The 16,064-nt window shown below is 33.7% G+C and overlaps 2 protein-coding genes and 1 pseudogene across 2 annotated transcripts; all 3 read left to right on the top strand.

Annotated features, from left to right (window-relative positions):
* Positions 1–351: 351 nt before the first annotated feature.
* Positions 352–3,415, top strand: LOC147942711 (uncharacterized; annotated as a pseudogene).
* A 5,877-nt stretch (positions 3,416–9,292) lies between these two features.
* Positions 9,293–12,702, top strand: LOC104791288 (acidic leucine-rich nuclear phosphoprotein 32-related protein). Its single transcript, XM_010517137.3, has 2 exons — positions 9,293–10,803; positions 11,275–12,702. Exons 1-2 carry the CDS (start codon positions 9,676–9,678, stop codon positions 11,545–11,547), a joined length of 1,401 nt encoding a protein of 466 aa, XP_010515439.1. The 5' UTR covers positions 9,293–9,675; the 3' UTR covers positions 11,548–12,702.
* On the top strand, positions 12,088–12,702 carry LOC104791287 (uncharacterized). Its single transcript, XM_010517136.3, has one exon. It carries the CDS (start codon positions 12,088–12,090, stop codon positions 12,565–12,567), a length of 480 nt encoding a protein of 159 aa, XP_010515438.1. The 3' UTR covers positions 12,568–12,702.
* Positions 12,703–16,064: the final 3,362 nt, after the last annotated feature.

Raw genomic sequence — 16,064 nt, 5'->3', positions numbered from 1 at the left:
ACTAGAATTCTACCGGGATGGAGAAGCAATTTCAACTACTTACCAAGCGCGTAGAATGGCAGAATCTGGATCGTTTGGGAACCGTCCCTACAAGTTTTTGTCTACAGCAAAACTGACCAAGTTATAACTTGCGTTGTCTTTGATCACTCTTCGTTGCAAACTTATTCTGTTTCTTTCGTCTACGCCCGTAATTGCATGATCGCAAGAAGGGAGCTTTGGGCAACACTAGGGGATATGCACCAGAACACACTACTTCGAACCTCTCCCTGGCTTGTGGTAGGCGATTTCAACCAAATTCTCTAGGCAAATGAGCACTACTCACTCCACCCATATCCTCTACCTCTACTCGGCATGGCTGAGTTCCAAGGATGCATAGACACTTGTGAGCTGTTAGAACTTCCAAGCAGAGGAGCTTCTCATACATGGTATAACAATCAGCCCACTAATCCGATTACAAGAAAGCTGGACAGAGAACTCATCAATGAAGATTGGCTCAACGTCTTTCCACAATCGAATGCACTGTTTGAAGCTCTAGGCGGATCAGACTATTTGCCTATCCTCATCGTAACGTCCAACCAAGTTGAGAGGAGGAGGCCCCCTTTCAAGTTCTACAATTACTTCACAACCCATCCTGACTATCCTAACATAGTGGAAACGGCTTGGAGTATCCCGCATACAGGAGGCTCCATCATGTTTGCATTATGCCAGAGGCTCAAAGCAGTAAAGGAAGGCTGCAAAGCTTTAAACAGGACTCACTTCAGTAACATCCAAGCCAGAACAGCGGAGGCCTTTGCCTCACTCACTCAAGTTCAAAACCAATTGCTAACACACCCGACTCCAGATCTCTTTGAAGAGGAAAAAGCATCCAGAATCAAATGGAGTGTAGTCTCAGCAGCAGAGGAAAACTTTCTGAAGGAAAAATCCAGAGTAAGATGGTGTTTGGAGGGAGATGCTAACACACTTTTCTTCCATAACTCAATACGTTCCCACCAGGCAAGGAATAAGATATCCTCTCTTTTAACTGAGGCTGGAGAGCGCATCAACTGAGGCTGGAGAACACCCAGGTGGAGCCACTTTCAGTCCAGGCAATCAAGGATCTCACATCTTACCATTTCCCAGCGGACCTGATCTTTACCTTATCAGCCATCCCTACCCCCGAACAGATCACAAAAACGATATTCTCCCTCCTAAAGAGCAAAGCCCCGGGTCCAGATAGTTTTACAATGGAATTCTTCGTTAACTCATGGGGAACAGTTAGCTCAACAGTGATAGAAGCAGTTATCGAGTTCTTCAAAACCGCCAAGCTCCCTAGGCAAGTCAATGCTACCATTCTAGCTCTTATCCCGAAAACGGTCACTCCTGAGAGGCTCATAGACTTCAGACCAATATCATGTTGCAACACATTATACAAAGTCATTTCGAGGCTCCTAGCAAATTGACTCAAACTCGTCACAAGCTCAGCGGTACAAAACAATCAAGTGGCTTTCATTAGGGGAAGATTACTTTGCGAAAATGTCTTACTAGCCTCAGAGCTGGTAGCGGATTTCAACAAAGAGGGACCAATAACACGGGGATGCCTACAGATTGATATTTCCAAAGCCTTTGATAACTTTGACTAGAGTTTCCTGTCCAATATCCTACATGCGCTCGACCTTCCACCATTGTTCATCAATTGGATTACAGCTTGTTATACTACCCCATCTTACTCAATCAGTTTCAATGGTGAGCTCTGTTATTCACGCTAGTAATGGATATCCTCTCCAAGCAACTAGATGTTGCTGCTATTTCGGGGCGTCTCACTCCACACCCTAAGTGCATGAACCCTCTAATCACACATCTTAGCTTCGCAGATGACATACTCGTTTTCTTCGATGGTGCTGAAGCCTCACTAGAAGTGATACTCGACATCCTAGCTCAGTTCAAAGCAGCTTCTGGATTGGGAATAAACCTCACAAAATCCTGCCTCTACTTAGACGGAAACAAGAGAGACACTATTCAATAGATGGCTACTACTCACAACCTAACGTACGGATCATTACCAATGCGATACCTAGGAGTTCCACTGACTCCTAGTAAGCTAAATCTTTCCGACTATCAACCACTGATAGACAAAGTGCAAGGCCGAATCAACGCCTGGATAAATAGGCATCTCTCATTCGCAGGTAGACTTCAATTACTCCAATCAGTCATCAATAGCACGATCAATTTCTGGGCGTCAATTTTCTTATTACCAAACAAGTGTTTAGAGAAATTGGAACAATTGTGCAATGCATTTTTGTGGAACGGTACTGCATCAACGGCCAGAGGTGCAAAGGTTTCCTGGGAGACTGTTTGCTCTCCTAAATCCTCTGGTGGACTTGGTCTCAAAAGACTGGTGGACTGGAATAAAATCTTTGGACTGAAGCTTATATGGCTCCTCTTCTCCCAAGCAGGCTCACTTTGGGTTTCCTGGACAAAGCAGCATCTAATTCGTGGTCGAAGTTACTAGGAAGCTGACTTTAGATCAACGTGTAGCTGGATTTGGAGAAGGCTTGCTAAACTGAGACCACTGGCAAGACCTTTCATCACCTGTACCGTTAACTCTGGTCTAAATGCTCTATTCTGGTACGATAACTGGACAGGACTCGGTCCTCTTCTTGATATACTTGGAGACTCGGGACCAAGGATTACGGGTATTCCCCTGCTAGCTCCAGTCAGTCAAGCAGCCGCTAATGGTGAATGGTCAATCCCGCGAGGACGTCACCCAATTGTCCAACTCTTAAGAACATGCCTACATGCTAAACAGCCACCAAATCCAGATTCTGGTAGCGACCAATTTCACTGGAAGCTACAGCCAGATCAACCACAAGATTCTTTCTCATCGAGGAGAACCTGGAGACATCTGCACCCTGCAGGACCAAGAGTCTCCTGGGCCTCCCAGATTTGGTTCAGAGACAATGTCCCAAAGATGGCCTTCATATCTTGGCTCGCTGTACAGGACAAACTCAACACAAGGGATCGACTGTTACGCTGGAACCTGCCTGTACCGTCCAATTGTTTGCTCTGCCTCAACGGAAATGAATCAAGAAATCACTTGTTCTTTGAGTGCCATTTCTCCTTCAATCTCTGGTCAGGTTTCTTTGCTCACTTCACACCCGCTCCTACCCCAATTTTTGACCAATTTATAAGCTGGGTTAAGAATCCTACCACAAATAGGAAGCTTAACACAGTTTGTAAAATGGTCTTTCAAGCTCTGATATACTTGATCTGGAAGGAACGCAACTCCCGTCTTCACAGCGACAACTTTCGTCCTGAGCATCAGATACAGAAGGAGATACAACTGCAGCTGCGACGAAGACTACTGGGACTCGACAGAAAGCAAGAAGGATTGCATGCTCAGGAAGTCACTACACAACCCAATTATCTCACCTTATAGTTTACACACTTTCAAGCTCCTTAATTTAATCTCTATTCGGTATCTATTATCTATTATCTAGTAACTCCTCATGCTGCTATTATAAAATGTAATCTTCTCTAAATGAGTAATCTACCGGTATTTCGTTTAAAAAAAACAAAAAATAAATAATAATAATAATTTTACTCATTTGAATTTAAAAATGGATAAGAAAAACTTACAAAAGTTAGTATATAATGTAGTTTTATGTCAATGATTCTTTATTATATCCCTAAGATGTGCTCTAGTGAAATACAATATCTGTTATTCAATAATCATGTCACATATAATCAATTAACCAAGTTACTAATATTACCGTTACTACTACGACAAATTCAAATTTAGGAGTTGTGTATGAAAAATGAAAAGAATAAAAACTAAAATGATGAAATAAGTTGTGTAAGTAAAAACAGAGAATAAGGTAAAAAATATTAATTATCGTTTTTGTCGTTAAGCGAAGACAGTGGAGGATTTACCGTCACGTTGTCGGACCAAACATCTCTGTTTAAAAAGAAAATGTAATTTTCCATAATCGTCGATAAAACAAGAAAAGAGGAGTTAAACAATTTCGGAAAATTACGGTTTATTTTGTCGTCTATCATTGTTATCAAAAAAAAAAAAAAAAACAATTCAGTGTTCTGACTTCTGATTATTATGCTATTACACATTAATGCAATTCATCGCGTGATTTATTGACTTTGACCTTTTTTATAACATGGTTTTGAGTTTTCTGATATAGGGCGTCCTTCGTAAGACAGTGTGAGCCTGTGAGGTGCTAAGATGTAGCCATGGCCCATGTGTATGTATATATATATGTATCTTGTTACTAGGCTCGTTTGGATTCGAACCAGATAACACCCTTTTTTTTACAATTATTATCATCATCCTTGTCGTCATACTAGTATATGTTTACAAGATTAGATTGATTGTATACAAAAGCAAAAATATATCACTTACAGTTACATCCGAAGAGAATTAGTCTCTCACTATATATAAACAACATTATTTAAGGCATGATAGGGTCCCTCGAGAATCCAGAACACTATTTAGCCAGCTTAGAAATTCCATTTCCTACAAAGATAAAGTTTTCACCACTATGACGTGACGACTATCTCTAGCAAAATAATAATTGTTCGCGCGTACATATTACAATTGATGCAATACACATTTAAAACGATAATTAAAATTAGGTTATATAAACCAAAGATTTGCTAAGTTTGCATGCATGGATATCATTGGGCCAAATTCTTGATATCCCGAGCTAGGCCCATTCGAATTACATGTTATGTCAATTTTTTTTAAGAAATCTCACGAAACAAATTTAAACGTTCTTAAGAATCTTATTAATGGTAGGTGATCATGAGATATGAGATATATAAAAATAAGTTCATAAAATCATATATATAAAAGTAAAGTTTCAGTCAGTCTTTATTAGTCCACTTGGATTTTAACAAAAAAATATTTATATTAAAACACAAATTTAAAAACAATTAATCTTCATATTTAACTCACATAATATAAAACTGAAATCATAGAAATTCTCTCAATAAATTATGCACTAACTTTATTTCTCAACTAAGTTATATTAATCAATTGTATTAAAACAAAACAATAAATTAGAATTATAACTCTCATTTTTCTAAATGTAATTTTCCATCATTTCTCTTCCTATAAATACTCATTATCTTATTCTCTTCGTCTATCACTCTTTCATTCTCCCATCTTCTTCCACTACTCTCAAATCTCTTTTTTTTTTTTTTTTGTTATTGTTGTTGTATGGATTATAAAAAATCAAATCAAATATCATTGTAAAAGCTTAGTTTTAGAGTTTGTATGATATGTATATCTTATATATATTTTATAATCTTTTAAAAGGTTTATCTCCATTGTATATTTTATATTAACATCTTATAAGTCATTATTTTCATACTTTCTTACAATATTCATCACACAATAAGATCATGAAGTTGAAATGATCCATATCTAATTATCTATTATGTCTCCGGTTATCTCACATATTCATGTATCATTTTTAATAATTTATAAAAATCAATATAATATTTAAAGATAAATATAATTATCCATTTATAAAGTCTATTTTGTTTTGTAAAGTCTATCAACTCTATTTATAAAGACTATTTTGTTTTGTGATCCAATTGATAAATCTGCAAAGATCAAAATAATATATATATTTTTTTCTGATTTGAGGTTTTTGAAAACAAAAATAACATAATTAAACAATTGGTTTTTGTGTGTTTAATCAAAATAAAAAATGATCCAAAATAGAAATCATATTCAACTGGAACTGAAATATAAAAATAAAATATAATTTTAAAAATACCATTTAACAAAATTTTTTAACGATGAAACAATTAGTATGAAATCTAGCACTATAAATTAAATTTATGAGTGAAAAAAAAAAGATATAAGTTATCCTTCTGGTTTAAAAAATTATTGAGATTGAAGTTCATAGAATTTTATAAGAAAACTAATTTAGTTTGTCACTTCAAAAGTAATTTTTTTTTATTTTGAAATATTATGTGTAATTGTTGAGTTTATATCAACAAACAATCAAATCATGTGAATTTTGATTCGGCCACTTGGTATTCCTTTTATTTTAGGTTATAAAAAATTAAAATATTTATTTATAATTAAATGCATGTAACTCCATTTAACTCAAATGTAACTCATATTCAATAATTTTACATTAATTCATTCCTTCTACTAACTTATTTATCTTTCAAGAGAAAATGTTTTTGGTTAAATTTTGATATTTTTTAATTATTTTAGTTGGCTAAACTTATATTAATATTTTGGTTGGCTAAATTAATATATTTCTCATGTAAAATTATTGTTTATAATATATTTCTCATTTCAAAGTTTAAAGCAATATATCATATATATAAAAATAAGGTTTTGGTCTCTCCTTATTGGTTTATTTTCATTTAATTTTTTCTAATTTTTGATTTTTTTTTATTTGCTTTCTAATTGTTTTAAACAATATTTAAGACCCAATAAACACAATACATTAGCTCACACATTAAAATAAATTATAACTGAAAATAAAATAAATTATGCATTAATCATATTCCACCACTCAATTTTATTCAAACACAATAAATTATTATTGTAACTCCATAATTCTAAATGTAACTTCCATCATTTCTTATCATATAAATAAGCATTATCTCAATCTTTCATTCTCTCGTATTGGCATTCTTTTACTATCTCATTTTCACATTCTCTCATTCTCTTCTACAATACCTCAAATCATTTTTCATTTTTTTTTTTGATTTCTTATTTTGTTGTATGGGTTGTAAAAAACAAATGAAATATCATTGTAAATTTTTAATGCTAAATTTTAATTTTAGGGACTACATAATATAAATTTTACATTGTTCTTATTTTAAAAGATTCATCTCCATTATCTAATTTGGATTATTATCTTATCAGTAATCATTCTCTCATCTCTCTCACCGTTATCAAATTTTGTTATATCTCATATGTGTCGTAAGAGTTTGATTCTATATTTTAATTTAGAAAGTATTATATATATATATATATATATATATTTTTTACATTGTTCTATTTTTTAAAGATTCATCTCCATTATCTAATTTAGATTATCATCTTATAGTAATCATTCTCTCCTCCTCTCCCACCAATATCAAATGTTGTTATATCTCATATGTATTGTAACTTGTAATAGTTTAGAAAGTATTATATATATTTAACATTGTTTTCAATTTTTATTTTATTTATATAAAAATAAAATATTTGTTTTATATTTCTTGCCTTTCTAATCTATTCATATTTATTTTTTAAATTTGCATAGTTATATTTAAATTCACATATGTTGGTTTTAACAAAAAAAAATCAACTTTATTTGAGAATTAGATGTTCCTATTCATTTTTAAACGATCAATGTGTAACATAATATATATAAGCATTTTGTCTTGCAATCAAAAGTTCTATTTCCATTGCTTAACTCCATGGTTAAACTATAATATATGTTGTCCTATTTGTGGGAACAACAACAAACTTATTTAATATATTTAAAAGAGCAGATGATTAATCGAAATAAACATTTCTCTAAATTTTATAATTCAATCAGTGTGAGTGTACTTATTACTTTGAAAAACTTTTACATCGAAGTTCATAAAACCATATAAGAAAGCTAAACCTCAATCTGACCAAGCGATTTCTGTAGAAGAGCAAATGGTTCATCAAGAGCCTTAGGTTGGTGGGAAGAAACTGTTGCTAACGTTGTTAAAGGATTTTGATTCGCCTATGGTCATTAAGGATCAGCAACCTGTTGTGCAAAAAGCTTTGAGTCCACTCTTCGATGATTTCTATTCGGTAATGGCTGACTTTTGTGAGCAGTCAACATGTGTCAAGCCTTATAAGCGGAAGCAACGATTATCTCCAAAGTCTTAGATGTTTAAATATAAATTGGGAAGGGAGTGGAAGAAGAAATTGAACGTTTCATTTCAATGTTCTATACTGAAGATTACAGTTGGTTACAGATCAGTCTTAGCGAGACTCTTGTGCTTTGTACAAGAGTTTCAAGCCGATAAACCTTGTGGTCAAGGTTTTCTTCTAAGCTCTATCACATGAAATTTTGGATTCTCGTTTTATAAACGACGATTCAATTTGGTGTTTGTAATTGGATTTTAATTGAGTTACAGTTTCTCTTTAACAGTTAGTTTGAACTGATTTGAACAAAAATACATGTTAAAGAAACGATTCACATTAACGACAAAAGAATCCATGATGAAGACATATCGCTTCATCATGAACTGAACACGAGCCGATCGGTACGAGAATCATATAGTTTGTCTATTTCCAAACCGAGGAATACGACGACAGTTTAAAGAAAAAAACCTAACGCAAAATCAATGATGCATGATATAACTTAGTAGTAACGCAAAATCAATGATGAACCGATTTGAAAACCGGACTTGTGACATTTTTTTTATTTATTATTCTCTTCTTTAGGATTACCGGATTTAATTATTCCAAACTTTTGGAACATTTTAAAATTATAGTATTTTGTAACGTTATGTAGTTTATTGTTGACAAAGAAAAAAGGCTATATTGATTCTTGAAAAGAAAAAAACAATAATTTATACATATATATGCCAAAGAGAGTTAAAATCTAAACTACAAGCTAAACTATTATACCTACTCTTGTCATTTGTCAATGCCAAGTTTCCAACTCAACTCATGTAGAAGATTTCAAATGTTGTTGACTCTTTCTTGGTACTTTCTTGTTTCCTTTTGATTATTATGTTTTTTTTTCTTTATATTCCAATAGACAAATGTAGATGTATCCATAAGTTACAACGATTCTTTATATTATTCTACAAAAATAACTATATGAACTAGATTTCCTTAGAAGAGAGCTTTAAATCACATCTTGACTCAGAAAAGGTTACACATAAACATATGTGAACTAATCTAACTAAGTATTTTAACTTGAAAAACTAATATTAACTAAACTAAAATACACACACAAAAATTCGGATGAATTATATAGCATGTTTTTAAATATCTAACATATAACTACAAAGATCGCAATAGTAGATTTGAAAATTCATCTTCTGATTGAAAAAAAAATGATAATGGCGATTTTGGTAAATATGTCAAACAAAAGGGCCCACTATTAGTTGCACAAAACAGAGACGTGTCGAACTTGTCCAGATCCTTTTTTTTTTCTTCTACACAAACCAAAAAACCAAAACTATTTCAATCTACACCTTCCGTTTCGCCACGTCATCGATCCTTAACATATAGATCCAACGGTTGTTTAAATAACACTCGCACAAACAAATCTTCAAAACCCCACCCACCCGTCCCCAACTTTTTAACCCGATCCGACCGACCCGACCCGGATTTCTCGATCAATTAAAGAAGAGAAGAGCAAAAAACAAGGTTAGGTTTTCGTCTTCCTCACGAGGTTTTAGTGGCGACTGGGGGTGGTGTGTGACCGTACAAAATTAGGGTTTCGGTTTCAAAAAGAGGGCCTTTTTATTCCTTTAATCAATCTCTTACCCATCATCTAGATTTCTCGGTTTCCTCTGTTTTTACCTTTTTTTCGCTGTGTTGTGAAATCTTCTTCTCCGTGTAGCTGTTCTCTGTTTGAGAGTAAGAGAGAGATACAGAGAGGTGAATACGCTTTATACAACGGTGTGTTGTGAGCTTATTAAAGAGTGGGTTTGTGTTCTTTTGTCGTTGTTTTGATGGATGAGATTTGGGAAAGAGCTGTTGAAGCGGCTCTAGATGGTCAAACGGATAGGTTAGCTACACGAACGCTAACACTCGACGGTGCTGTGAAATGCGTTCAAGGACGTTTACCACCGCCGAGTGTTCTCGAGAAGTTTCAGAATCTTGAGCATCTCTCTGTAGCTAACATCGGCGTTTCTTCGCTTGAGCAGTTCCCTCGGCTTGGTAACTTACAGAAGCTGATCTTATCTGATAACCGGATCACTGTTGGTTTGGAGTTTCTCGTTGAAGCTGGTCTTGATTCGTTGCGTGATTTGGATTTATCCAATAACCGGATCCAGTTTGTTGAGGATCTAGCTCCTTTGGCTGAGTTGAAGCTTGTCTCTCTTGATCTGTATGAGTGTCCTGTCACTAGGGTTAAGGATTATCGATCTAGGGTTTTTGGGTTGATTAAAACTTTGAAGTATTTGGATAAGACTGATGCTGAAGGGAATGAGAGGCCTGAGTCTGATGATGAAGATGATGAGGAGGAAGATGAGGAGGATGAAGAGGAAGAGGAGGAAGGTGATGAGGAGGATCCTGGAAGTGGGGAGGTTGATGGAGATGAGAGAACAGAGGCTCCTTGGATGAGTAATGGGCATAGTGATAGGCTTGATGGGGTTGTGGATGTTGATGAGGATGAAGAGAGTGATGCCGAGGATGATGAGTCTGAGCAGGCTGCTGGAGTTAACGGGACGAGTTATCGGGCTAATGGATTCCGTCTTCAAGCTGTAGATGGGGATGGCGAGGAAGTAGGGGAAGATGATGGGGATGATAGTGAGTCTGGGGAGGAGATTGATGAGGAGGAAGTAGGTGAAGATAATGATGTGGTTGAGGTGCATGAAATTGAAGATAGTGATAATGAGGAAGATGGGGTTGATGATGAAGAAGATGACGAAGAGGATGAGGAGGAAGAGGAAGTTAATAATGATGATCGTGGTCTTGGTGGGTCAGGGAGTACAGGCAGGTTGATGAACGCAGGAGAGATTGATGGGCATGAGCAAGGGGATGACGATGAAGACGGTGATGGCGAGACTGGGGAAGATGACCAAGAGGTTGAGGATGATGTGGAGTTTGGAGATGAAGATGATGATGCTGAAGAGGAGGTGAGATACTTGGTATTCACAAATGTTATGCAGTTTGATATATGAATTCATTGTTTGGGATCCTAGTTGCTGCATATAGGTCCTTGTGATAGACTTACTACTTATTTGGAGAAAATTTATGCTTAAGTTCACTGACCTGCTGCTGTTCATAGATAGATGTTAGAACTTTGGTGATTGTTAGTGGACACTTAAGATGTGACTTTAGGGATCAATCTATTGTTCCTGCTGGTTTAGACTATTTGCGTTGAGTTGTTTGCTGCATAAAGTATCAGGTTAGATTTACAGTGAACCATGTCGTATTAGCATAAAGTACCAGGTTAGGTTTACAGTTAACCCTGTTGTGTCATGTGAAGACAATCAAAGCCAACGTTGACCCTTTTAATGCTAAAATGTTTCCAAGCATAAAGTTCTGATTTGCCAAATTGTTGCTTTTGTGTTTAGTGCTAACTTAGAAATCGATGAATTTGATAGGATGAAGAGTCAGGTGAAGGGTACCTTGTTCAGCCAGTGTCTCAAGTAGAAGATCATGATGCTGTGGGTAGCGATCATCCCATCAATGAAGACAACGATCCGGATGAAGAAGAAGAAGTCGAAAATGACCTGCCAATCCCTGACCAGTCCTTGCCATCATCATCTCGCCCAAAGAGAAAACGAGATGATGATGATGATGGGGAGGACGATGACGACGATGATGATGATGATGACGACGACGATGATGATGGTGTTGATGATGAGGAAGGTTAAACATGACACATATTACAGATCAGAATCTCTAGTTTGATGAGTTTTTAGATGGGAATGAAGCTCTGCTCCTTCTGGATTAGGGCGGCTATATCTGAATGTTCAAATGTCAGTTATGGTCAGGCTGGTGGATTTTCAAATGACGGTTACTCAGCTTGGATTTACCGCCCTTTTAGAAACCCCACTTTATGGAGGGAAAGAAAAACACAAAAACAAACAGAAAAAAAAAGACCCAAAGGAAGAGTTTCGAGACCTTGTTCCTCTCTTAGAGGGTCTTGTAAGATGCTTATGTGGATAAATCTTTTGAGTTATATCTGTCTTTTGTTTTACATCCACTACACTTACACATGTCGTATCAGAATTGGTCAGGATGGTTTTGGCTAGGATTGTACTAGTGTCTTTGTGATGCATTATGATCAAACGGTCGTGAAGGCCTCTGAAAAGCTTATGCAGAGAGTTTTGCTATTTTGTGTGGTAACGGTTGAGAGTTCAAAAATCCAATATTTCTCTCCCTATCTCTACCTTTTCTAGCTCTCTCCTAAAATGCTTCTACTATCTCCGATCTCTGCCTCTCTTCCACCGTCGTTTCACCGAGGAAATTTGATCCGGCGATCAGTTAAGCCGTCAGGTAGGGTCATAATAGCCAAGGCCAAGGACAATACTGACACTGGTGGATTTCTGGAGACCGCAGCTATAGCCGGTGGTTTAGTGTCGACGCCGGTTATTGGATGGTCCCTCTACACTCTGAAGACCACGGGGTGTGGCTTGCCTCCAGGACCAGCTGGTTCAATCGGAGCGTTGGAAGGTGTGAGCTACTTGGTGGTTGTTGGCATCGTTGGTTGGTCTCTCTACACCAAAACAAAAACCGGGTCGGGTCTGCCAAATGGGCCGTTTGGTTTGTTGGGTGCTGTGGAGGGCTTGTCGTATCTGTCGGTTCTAGCCATTCTTGTGGTGTTCGGTCTTCAGTTCTTGGGTAATGGGTCGGTTCCTGGTCCACTTCCTAGTCACCAGTGTTTTGGTTAGCCACGTGTAATTTCGTATAAATAGAATGTCAATTAATATTTTTATCAGATCCGATTCAATATCCAGGCCGGTTTGTATAATTCGTTGATCGAAACCAAGTGTAGACCAATTACTAATCGCAACATTTCACGTCAATTAGTTCCATTAATTAACTCGAGAACGTTTTATTCTAATAATCTGTATAAGCAAAGTAATGAGATTGTATTCATACTGCACGTTCATTGTTTCAAACAATAAATATCTCACAGAGTAATTAATTTCAAGTCATGGTAAAAGTAAAACCAAATTCAGGTAAACAATAGCATCAATTGTGAAAGATTTAGCCTTTCATTTTGCAGAAATGATCAACTCTTCCATTTAGTAATTTTGATTATGCAACAGCTATGCAATAACTATTTTTTTTGTTCTCAACTTGGTTAATTGTTTTAAATTTTAATTATATTCTCATGTTTATGTATTCTTTTTTTTTTAATATGTTTTCCTCTTAAAGATTTGAAAAACATTAGAAAGAGTAAGGAAGCAATGTCAAAAATGTGGTTCAAGAAAATGCATTAATTTTGCTTTAGAAATGCATATGTCTTGGTAATTTATTGCATATAAATGTACAACTTTTTTTTGATGAAATTTAGTGTGAAATTAATTAACCACACATAAAATAATAGATGATGATTAGTTGTTAGCTAACAAAATATATACACATCAATTAAACCAATACACATTTGACGACTTGAAATTTTAAAGTCAGAGACTTTGGCTTTGTGGTTCTCATCAAACATGATACTCAAGCTCTTGATGTCACTATGGTAATCTTGATCAAAACATTTGAATGCATCAGTGACGTCCGTTGATTAAGAAGGTTAGAGAGATCTCCATTGGGAACAAACTCATAGACCAACATGGGAACTTCAGTCTCGAGGTAACATCCCAATACCTTGATGTCACTAAATACTTTCTGTGTTTTGTTTATGTTCTGGCATGGCTGAAAAATCAATTGAGATATTATTGTAAGAATTTGATTACAAATTTTGTTTAATATATATCTTACCTTTTAAAATTTTTATTTTTTCTTTGTTTTTATGTATTTTTCCCTTCTTTCTTCTCTGCCTATATTTTTATATTTAAAATTATATATATATATATAATAAAATTGATGACTATAAAAAAAATTATCAATGCATAATCAAAATATTAATTCTAACCATCGCACAAAAAGGAATCAAGTTTGAGATTCCTTTTCTAATCTTTACTTTGGATGTTTGATGTTGATATAGAGATGAACTCACTAGAGTTAAACCTAGTAATACAACTTAAATTAAGTGGAGTATAGAAAGTGAATTAAAAATTAAAAAATGAATGAGAAAATACAAAAAGAAACTAGATTTTAACCCGCGGTACACCGCGGGAGAAATTGTTCTTTTTGATTTTTAAATTTGCTTTATTTTTTACATATTGTTATTAGTCAAATTAATAAAAATATTTTTAGGACTAATATAATTTTGTGTTATTTAATTTGTCATATGTATAAGTTTAGTATTATGGGATTTGTGTAAGCGTTACAGTGTGAACATATAAATTTTATTTATATTTATTATTTATATTGTATTTGTTCGTTAAATATTGGATGTTTTGTAAATAGAAGAATAACTAAATTTCCATGCCACTTGTGTGGCTAAATGTTTATTTTAATTTTTTGACCCGCGGTACACCGCATAACCATTTGTTTGTTATATTTAGTTTATTTTGTTTAGTGTTTGATATTCTATTTGGATTTTTAGTTATTATAACAAAACAAAGGATTTAGATACATAATAAGTAATTTATAAGATGTGATTAAGTCACATTTTCCTAGTGATTTAATTGTTTTACACAATCTTAATTAAATCAATTTAATTTGGTATGTCAAATATTCTAATATTAGGAGTGTTGACAAATAATAAAATGAGGAATTAACCCGTGTTTTAGCACAAAGTTAATGATATTTAAATAATTGCTAAAATCGTCTTCTTTATAACCCGTCTACTATATAATCACATTATATAGTATTTAAATTTATTTAAGTTTACATATTCATAATATTTTAAAGTTTTTATTAAGTTTATATATATATATATATATATCAATAATAATATTAAAAAATGGGAATCTAAATTCTTATTAGGTTATAAATGGAAGCTAATACGTTTTGGAAAAACATAATGGAAATTAAATTGTTTTTTTCTTTGTTTGAAAAGGATTCAGAGACAAAATATCTTCAAAAAACAATATAAGATGTGGTTAATATATCATAGTTTATGTTTCTATGTAATACTGATTACTGTTTTTTTAGTTGGAATCGAATTTAATATATCTATGAAACAAAATCTGAAGTAATTGTTATTTTTGAAAATTTTGTATTTCAAAAATATTAATATAGATTCGAACATACTTGAAATTAAGTTTAAAATATTTTGTATTTATTTTTGAGTCTTACTTTGCATAGTTAAACTATATATTAAAAAAAAATTGTTAATAATTAAAAAATACAAATAAATAGGCTAGGAAAAAATTAAACATATACAAATGGGCCTTGGTTGAATGTACAAAATCTTTTTGGGTGTTTTACGTTAAGCCATATATATGGTTTGATATGTTCAATATAATAATAGGTCATATGTGAATTAAAAAAAACAAATGTCATGGTGTCCATATATACATGATGGAAAAAAAGATATACGGTAAATTAAAAATAAAAATTAGAGGAAAATGTTCATCTTCCTAAATCTTCCCAAACGATCCTGCTCATGGATCTGGACGAAAAAAAAAAATGTAAAGTTCAGTTAACATATATGTTTTGGTGGTTCTATCAATTCCCAAAGGATTCAAATTTTCATGAGGATAACAACAAAGCTCCTCAGTATTTGTAATGAATTGATTATCTGATCCAATATGAAGTTGAAAAAGATTTTCAGAGAAAAGCAAAAGAATCTGCTACCGAGTTGACAACATATGAATGGTATGTATTTATAGTGGTTTATAGAAGTTGTACCGGATAGAGATATTTTTGGTGGACAAGTACAAAATCTGTCAAAAAAATCTTAATTATGGATAGAATTTAAATTTTATTAGTCAGTCATAACATTTAGAATATACCCTATAATAAAAGGTAAGATTTGAGATTTCATGAAATAGATATATTACAAAAATTACTATAATAAAATTCGGAGTAATAAAGGACTTCCTTATTTGATTTTATTCAAATATAATTTTTCTAAATTAAGAATATTCATTCTAATAAATGAGATTGTGATTTGCATACTAATTTTATGGCATCAGAATAGCTAAATTTGCGGTCCGATATTGTTGTGATTTCCAAATATTACTATATTCTTGTTTACAAAAATTATTGGTCGATTTTTTTAGATTTGAATAATTAATTCAATGGGATGAGATTATTGTTTTTTTTTTTTTAATAAATGTGAATGGCATAGGATTATAAATATTTCTCAATTCCAAGCCTA

The sequence above is a fragment of the Camelina sativa genome, chromosome 6 (assembly GCF_030686135.1).
Source record: "Camelina sativa cultivar CO46 ecotype springtype chromosome 6, ASM3068613v1".
Lineage (NCBI taxonomy): Eukaryota > Viridiplantae > Streptophyta > Magnoliopsida > Brassicales > Brassicaceae > Camelina > Camelina sativa.
Note: the sequence above shows the minus strand (reverse complement) of the source record. Positions and strands in the feature narration are given on the sequence as shown.

Bases quoted from the DNA above. Each gene is read 5' to 3' on its own strand.
- LOC104791287 (XM_010517136.3), top strand. From the start codon at position 12,088: ATGCTTCTACTATCTCCGATCTCTGCCTCTCTTCCACCGTCGTTTCAC.
- LOC104791288 (XM_010517137.3), top strand. From the start codon at position 9,676: ATGGATGAGATTTGGGAAAGAGCTGTTGAAGCGGCTCTAGATGGTCAA. The intron at 10,804-11,274 runs GTGAGATACTTG...TGAATTTGATAG, and splicing joins ATGATGATGCTGAAGAGGAG to GATGAAGAGTCAGGTGAAGG.